At 33.7% G+C, this 8,352-nt stretch overlaps 1 protein-coding gene across 1 annotated transcript; it reads left to right on the top strand.

Annotated features, from left to right (window-relative positions):
• The first annotated feature begins 347 nt into the window (after nt 1-347).
• On the top strand, nt 348-2,853 carry LOC138311361 (uncharacterized). The gene is made up of 3 exons (XM_069252769.1): nt 348-774; nt 954-1,154; nt 1,436-2,853. The coding sequence occupies exons 1-3, from the start codon at nt 358-360 to the stop codon at nt 1,871-1,873; spliced, it is 1,056 nt and encodes a 351-aa protein (XP_069108870.1). The 5' UTR covers nt 348-357; the 3' UTR covers nt 1,874-2,853.
• Nucleotides 2,854-8,352: the final 5,499 nt, after the last annotated feature.

Raw genomic sequence — 8,352 nt, forward strand, 5'->3', positions numbered from 1 at the left:
GTCTTAAATCTGCCATTCCCAAACACACTTTTACATGCAAGTTTTCTTCTGCAAAGTTTAATCAAAAGAAATGTATATAAAAGCAAGAGTATCATTAATATCTTTTGGTAAAATAAAATCTTGCAATTTCATCCGAAGAAACATGTACATTTTGTATATAAAAATCAGAGTATCATTTTACAATTAAAAATCTGTTAACATTTTGCATGCATGCATATTGATATTACCTACGGTATATTATTTTTTAACTAGGTAACTGTCATTTTATATTTCATGAAAGTAAAAGATATTTCATATTTGTGTATTTTTTTTGTAAATATATACTGATATATAGCGTTGATGTGAATGTTTCAGATCATGCAAACTATCAGTGAAGTCAAGGCTAGTGCCCCGGGCACAAATGTGACCCTGAAAGCAATGGTCCTCTCAGTAGGAGACGTCAGTACTCAGTCTGCTGGACCTGAAAAGATGTCAGTTGTTCTGGGCGGCGACACTTCTGGCTCGATCTCTGCTACAGTGTATGGATTGAAAAACACAAGCAAGTTTAAGAAAGAAACCGCAGTTTTACTGTTTAATGGATTGATGAAAGACAACTATTTGGCTGTTACTTCCCGGACAGAGGTAGCAAGGACACAAAGTTTTGAAGTACCAGATGCCATTATAAAGGAGACACCTGAACTATTTGGAAACAAGCAAGTCATGCTCCAGCCAATTTCATCTGCACTATCATCACCTGATACGTCATATGCATCAGTCAAAGGAAAAGTTGTCAAGGTTGGTACTAAAACATTCAAAACTATTTTAATGAAATATATATGTCAAAACTTATATCTGTTGTAAATACACTGTGCAGTTAGCAGGATCAAGGATACATTCAATAAAGATACAGATAATGTTAGCATATATTGAATTATATTAACTACAGGACTATTGATTGAGCTTGTACTTTTCAGGTGTCCCCTGTTTCATCAAGAAGGGAAATCCCTTATCAGGAACTGAAGATAAGGGATGGTTCTGGAGCAGCTACTTTGGCTGTGTGGGAAGATGACGTACAACAATATTCTGTGGGTCAGCTGGTGCACTTTAAAAAATGCAAAGTGATGCTATATCAAGGCAAAAAAAGACTGACCACTGTCAGAGATGGACAGAGTGAAGTAAATATCCTGATATATTAGGTGGTTCAGACAAATTAAAAATATATATAAGATTTCGCAATAAAAAAGCAGAAGTCAATTATTAAGGTAACAAGTAATATATAGGATAACTATATTTTTAGTAGTAAATACATTTATCTTATAATGAAACTAAAGGCAGCATTGGCCTGTGTATAACTATAACCTTTTTATATAATGTGTAAAGTAGTTTGCTTGTGTTTGGAAGAGCTAAGTTATCACACTAGTTACATGTTTTAAAAACACATGCATATTTTTTTAAGATACTCCATCATGATGAAGAATTAGATGAACTGACAGAAAATAGTGAAGATGACAAGGATGAAGATTTTGAAGAGGAAGGAGTATTCAGTGGCACAATTACAGCATTATTTGATGTGGATCCATATCTGGCATGCCCCAAGCCTTCGTGCCACAACAAGAAGTTAAACACGATATTGCAAGGAAACTACGTAATGTGCTGTCCCTCTTGCAATGACAAATTTGGGGCAAGTCACACCAACTGGTATGCGCGTGCCACAGTTCTTCTGGATTTGGGAACTTCTACAAAGAAACTTTCCATTTTTAAGCCAGAAATACAAAAGATATTTGTGGCTAAAACAAACTACCAGATGTTGGTCTGGACAGAGATGACATCTATGAAAAGTTCTTCGCTCTTCTTCCTATTGAAGTCAGATGCAACATCCAAAGCAATGCCATGAGAAATGTTGTCTGCAAACGAACCAATTGAGACTGAAAAAGAAGAGAAAAACTGTTTTTCTTTTAAACAGTGCCAATTGTTCTAAAATCTTATTAGTTTAGTTTGTTTATTATACAAGTAGTTAGTGACAATTACAGCACACATTCAGTATTGATATATGTGTATCTTAGTATTTTACTATATTTCATAAATGTAAAATGTAGTTAGTGGCAACATTCAAATTTAGTATTGGCATTTTGTTCTTAAATCTCGGTATATTAGTTTATTTTCATACATGTAAAATGTAGTTAGTTGCAAAATAGATATTCAGTAAATTGCCATATATCCTGCAATCTAAGTAGTGTTAGTTTGATTCCATGTGTGTAGTTATTAGGCATGTGTTCTTAAATAGAATTAGTTCATTTTATTTTTATACATGTTAGTGACAAATTAGATATGCATTATTAACATGTCTTAAATGGCTTTGAAAAACTTATGGATAAAAGAAAGAAGGTATTTTGTTAAAATGTTGTATCGGACATTTATCATAGTGTTTGATTTACAAATGAACTTAGGGTATAAAAATAGTGACCATTCAAAATGTAATAACTTACTAATAAATGCACTGAAACTTAATTGTTTTTTAGTTACTGGAAAACTACATATTAAATTCAGTATAGGCATTTGTTCCGAAATCTAGGTATATTAGTTTATTTCCATACATGTAAAATATAGTTAGTGGCAAAATTCATTTTCAGCATTGGCATTTGTTCCAAAATCTAAGTATATTGTTTTATTTTCAAAGGTTTAAACTAGCTATTATAAACGCGAATAATAAGTGGCAAAATAAATGTATATACCTGTATGGCATTTGTTCTGAAATCTAAGTACCAGAGGAAAGGGGGTTGGGTTAGTTTGTTAAGATACAAATACTATTGGTATTTGTTCCAATATCACAACATTTGTGTAATATGCATTTCTAATTAAAGTTGCTATCATTGATGTTTTGTTGTCTTTATTTTTCATACATATTGCCCGCCCAGGTATTGCTCTCTTTTTTTCGAAGGAGAGCAACTTGTTTGTACATTAAGACCAAAACTCGAGTTACATGTACATATTTACGTTCTTTAAGGTTACTGTCAACAAGTGAATCTAAAAATAATTGCATTTGCTAAAAGGTGTTGACCTCCTTTCCCTAGCTATATGCTTTCATTCAGTATTGCAATGTAAGATATCGGGTTTAAAAAATAATACGAATGGAAGGAAGTAAATGGTAACAAGTAAAATGTTAATTTTCTATGCTTCAGAAATCACAAACTATTAATATTATTTACAGTTTTGCATGCTGATAATCATAATTGTTTTATTTTTATGAAAAAAGTTTCGTTTTAAAAATCACTACTATCTTTTATTTCAGAATCATATAGGGATTGGATTTCGTTTTTATGTTAACCATGCTTGTATGGAGCAATTCCTCTAAGAATATATTCTATGGGGCGCGTTAGCGCCCCATATTGAATATATTCTTAGATGAATTGCTCCATACAAGCATGGTTAACATAAAAACGAAATCCAATCCCTATATTTACACTCACACGACTTTTTATTTATATTTTATGCAATAAAATCGTCATTTGAAAGTGACGTAATTATTCAATAAAAGTCGGTCAAAAGTGGGAGGAGCTTACTCATTTGAACAGCGAATGGTGACGCTTCACGTAAGGTAGAATTATTCATCCGCGACGACAAAAAAAGTTCAATATATTTTAGTGTAAAAATAAACATGACAAACAAAGTAAATTTCAGAGATAATTTTATTTAATCAGATCAGAACTTTAAATATATATTCAATTTTGCTAAAAGTTAATATATAGCGTAATAACATAAAGAATTTGTACACGGCCACATGTGTGAACTCGGTGACCGTTATTGTGCAGCGAGGCGAAGCTGACGCACGCTTACACACTTTAGTTTGCCGAAGTTGGCAAAACACCGATTTTCAAGTAGCTCAATGTGTTTGAGATGTCGTCTGACTTGACGGTATTACATCCTTGGGAGCCATGTGATTATATAATCTACGCTTAGATCCATATCGCCATCGATAGATGAAACAAATTCACTTGTGTTCGATGGATACAATGTATTTGTGGTGACGCGGAACTGTCAACACGTGGATTATTAGCGGTGCATGTTTTATAATACACATGATTAAATACTCAAAGAACAAAGACAAGAGGATATGTTTATAACTGACCTCTATCAGAGGGTCTCACACCCGTCCACCCCAAAGGCTCGATCGTAGGACGAACATAGGCACAGAGGTAATGTTTACATTTGACACCCATCATTTTTAACAAAAATGAAAGCACGTCGCCCCCGGTCGGGATATTTTTTCCGTTTCTTTATACAATTGTTAATTTAAAAATTGTTTGAATCATATATAAATATAAAACATGTATATATTGTTTACATTTTTCCAAAATTCTATGAAAAACAACAATATACACGTAATGTTGCGTCAAAATGTAAACAAAGCCATGTGTTTCTTTTTTTAAAAAGTAGTCCTTTTACATTTCCTTACGCAAGTTCAAAGTTCAATGTTACCATGCAGTTATGGTAAACAAAATCGGCTAGTATTAGCGTATAGTGACCAAGCCTAGCAAGTGTAAATATATGTACTTGTTAGTAACACGACCGTGAAGGAAAGCGATTATGTACATGTAACTGAAGTTTTTCTTAGTGTATAAAAACTGTTACACATTACTTTATCTGTACTTGAAATACATTTTCTTTTCTTCTAAATACAAAAAAAGGTTATTATAACATTTTTTTCCAAATTAAAACAATGCTGAATATACAAAATATACAGTAACGTCGTACAAAAATAGTTATTGCAATTTGCGTACATCCCGCTATCGGCCATCGTAATTCACAGCATTGCATCACAAACTAAAGGTTCCCCTCATTACTTGCTAACGAATCAGGTTAACGCTATCAAAATAATTTCAATTCGAGCGTAGCTTGATATCTTTCGATGTTATTAATCAATGTTCTACAAAAGCTGGAATGGTTGTCGAAAGATGAAATACTGTATGTTATCGTGTACTATTTAGTATGTTGGTTCTGTCCCATGGCCGAGATACAACAAAATCAATACAAATGGCAGTTTCTGCTCCTGTTTAGTACTCAGCATACCGGAAGTGGAACGGCTATATCGCCCGTTGTTAGTATAATATAACTGGTTGGGGTGTGTTGTAAGAGTTTCACTATACAAGAAGACACAACACGAACATACCGCAGTCTCCCAAAACACGCACTTCGCACTTCACACAAGCTGCACACCGCACGCATGTGAGGCCGTCCATACATATACAAAACCCGGGCTGCTAAAAGGATTTAATTACTCAAACAAATAAACAACTTTCAGTATCGTGTACGTACAACTTAGTATCTTGTACGTACAACTTAATACCTTGTACATACAACTTAGGAACTTGTAAACTTAATATCTTGTACGTACATATTAGTATTTTGTTCACACAACTTAGTATCTTGTACGTAAACCTTTTTATCTTGTATGTACAAGACAGTATCTTGTACGTACAACTTGTATCTTACACGTACAAGTTAGTATCTTGTTCGCACAACTTAGATTTAGTATCTTGTTTGTACAAGTTAGTTTCTTGTTTTGTACAACTTATTATCCTGTACGTACATTATATCATCTTGTACGTACAACTTAGTATCATGTTCGTACAAGTTGAGTTGATCTGATATTTTTACTAATTGAAGATACTCTCTTTAGTACGACGGCGTATTAGGGCCACAATGTTTCATCTTAAACGTACAACTTAGTATCTTGTATGTACAAGATATAATACTCTACGTAAAGTTAGTAACTTGTACGTACAAGTTAGTATCTTGATGTACAACTTATTTTCTTTTACGTAAAACTTGATTTGATCTGCTGTTCGTCACCGAAGAAATCAATCAACTTCCTTATATTCTTTATAATTAATAAGATATTCTGTCTACTTAGCATTGCTTCAAGCACGACCAACGGGTTTATAAACTAATCTGAAAAAATATAAATGTACATTTATTAGTACCTTATCTTTTTCACCATCGCAATTTGAAATTGCCGATTATCAGGTAAAACTGTAAAAGTTATTTGCATTGTTTTGAAACTGGCGCTGTATAGTGGCATGCGAGGAAACTATTTAGTAGCTTGCACCGGCACTATATAGTAGCTTGAGAGGAAATCGTAAAGTAACTTGGGAGGACACTGTATAGTAGCTTCCAAGGATACTGTATAGTAGGTTGCGAGAATGCTATACGGTAGCTTGCGAGGATACTGTATAGCAGTTTCCGAGGATACTGTATAGTAGCTTGCGAGGATACTGTATAGTAGCTTGCGAGGATACTGTATAGTAGCTTGCGAGGATACTGTATAGTAGCTTCCGAGGATACTGTATAGTAGCTTGCGAGGATACTGTATAGTAGCTTGCGAGGATACTGTATAGTAGCTTGCGAGGATAATGTATAGTAGCTTGCGAGGATACTGTATAGTAGCTTGCGAGGATACTGTATAGTAGCTTGCGAGGATACTGTATAGCAGCTTCCGAGGATACTGTGTAGTAGCTTGCGAGGATACTGTATAGTAGCTTGCGAGGATACTGTATAGTAGCTTGCGAGTATAATGTATAGTAGTTTGCGAGGATACTGTATAGTAGCTTGCGAGGATACTGTATAGTAGCTTGCGAGGATACTGTATAATAGCTTCCGAGGACACTGTATAGCAGCTTGCAAGGATAATGTATACTAGCTTGCAAAGATGAGGTCTAGTATCTAGGATAGCATATTGAAGGTTGCGATGATACTGTATAGTAGCTTGCAATTGCGACGATGCTGTATAATAGGTTGCATTTATACTGTATAGTAGCTTACGAGGATAATGTATAATAGATTGCAATGATACTGTATAGTAGCTTGCAAAGATGAGGTCTAGTATCTAGGATAGCATATAGAAGGTTGCGAAGATACTGGATAGTAGCTTGCGAGGATACTGTATATTAGCTTGCGAGGATGGTGTTATGTATGACACTAAATACATGTAGTTATGAGATAAGGGAGATAACTCCTATAGCTTTTTTTATCAATACATCCTATAAAGGTCATATCATTAATCTAGGTTATAGAACTTTCTAGAATATAATCATATATAAACAAATATGTTTGTAAACATGTTGATTTTAAGTAGAGATCTAGAATGATCTATTTCCAGAAAGTTATGTGTGTTTATTTGTTTACTGCTTTTAGTTAGATATTTCTAGAAGTAGAAGGTTCTCCAATATTCTTGAATTAGGGTTTAGCTATATATACTCCAGCTGCCCAAGGCTAATCAGAACTGTAATGAGACCTGTAATAAGACATATCAAGAATTGTACAGCGCCATATAAGATTCTATTGGGAGAGCTATTGTGACTTTATCTGTGGATTATTACAACACTTTGTGTGGATTTATTCATATTGCCTGGAACTTTACAAATCATCGGTGGACATTCAATTTCCTTGTGGATTTGTGATTATTGTTAATTTGAAACCTGGAAGGATCAAGGATTATACCAGGACATTCGCATACAGATAAGTAACACTTTAAATCATCGTACTACTCTTGTACCACCACCAATTACTTTAGACATTGTAAACCATCTCTGTATAATATTGTATATATAATTAAATTGTGTTTTGAATTTAGCTGCTGGTTTCTCATTTCTGTTATTCGTTCATGTAACAGAAATTGGGGGCTCTTGTCCGGGATCGATATTTTATTTGTGAAATCTAACTTGGAAAAATTAATTAAGAAATTTGCAAAATTTGTGTACAAACTTGGAGTTTACATTTGAAACCAACAGCTAGATAAACATGACTTCTATGCAGGTAGAACAGTTTGTTAAAGCGCCATCCCTGGAAGTTCTTTTGCAAGTTAGTAAGAAGGATTTACTGTTATTGGGTAAACATTTAGGCCTAACTATCAAAAAAACTAATTTGAGGAAAGCTGAAATTAGGAATGTAATTATAAGATATTTTGTTGACAATGGCAAATTTGACTCTAGTGCATTAGATAGTATAGAGGAAACAGTCAATTCAGAAATTCAAATAAGAAAAATGGAAATAGAGAAGGAAATGAAAGAGATGGAGTTAAGAGAAAAAGAAAAAGACAAAGAAAGAGAGTTAAGAGCAAAAGAAATTGAAAGAGAATTAAAAGAAAAAGAGATCGAGAGAGATCAGATGTTAGAACTAGAGAAGCAGAAAATTCAAGCTGAAACAGACCTTAGAATGAAAGAATTAGAGCTAGCTTCTCAAGACAGTTCAAGTAATCTAACTTTTAGGGGTTTACAAGGAAACAGAGGTTTTGATGTCAGTAGAAACATTAGGTTAGTTCCTCCTTTTCAAGAGAAAGAAGTTGACAAGTATTTTCTGCATTTTGAGAAAATAGCT

This window comes from Argopecten irradians, unplaced genomic scaffold (assembly GCF_041381155.1).
Source record: "Argopecten irradians isolate NY unplaced genomic scaffold, Ai_NY scaffold_0018, whole genome shotgun sequence".
Taxonomy (NCBI): domain Eukaryota; kingdom Metazoa; phylum Mollusca; class Bivalvia; order Pectinida; family Pectinidae; genus Argopecten; species Argopecten irradians.

Excerpts from the sequence above, each read along its gene's own strand:
- LOC138311361 (XM_069252769.1), top strand. The coding sequence starts at position 358 with ATGCAAACTATCAGTGAAGTCAAGGCTAGTGCCCCGGGCACAAATGTG. Across the intron at positions 775-953 it reads TCAAAGGAAAAGTTGTCAAG|GTGTCCCCTGTTTCATCAAG; the intron begins GTTGGTACTAAA and ends TGTACTTTTCAG. Across the intron at positions 1,155-1,435 it reads TCAGAGATGGACAGAGTGAA|ATACTCCATCATGATGAAGA; the intron begins GTAAATATCCTG and ends TATTTTTTTAAG.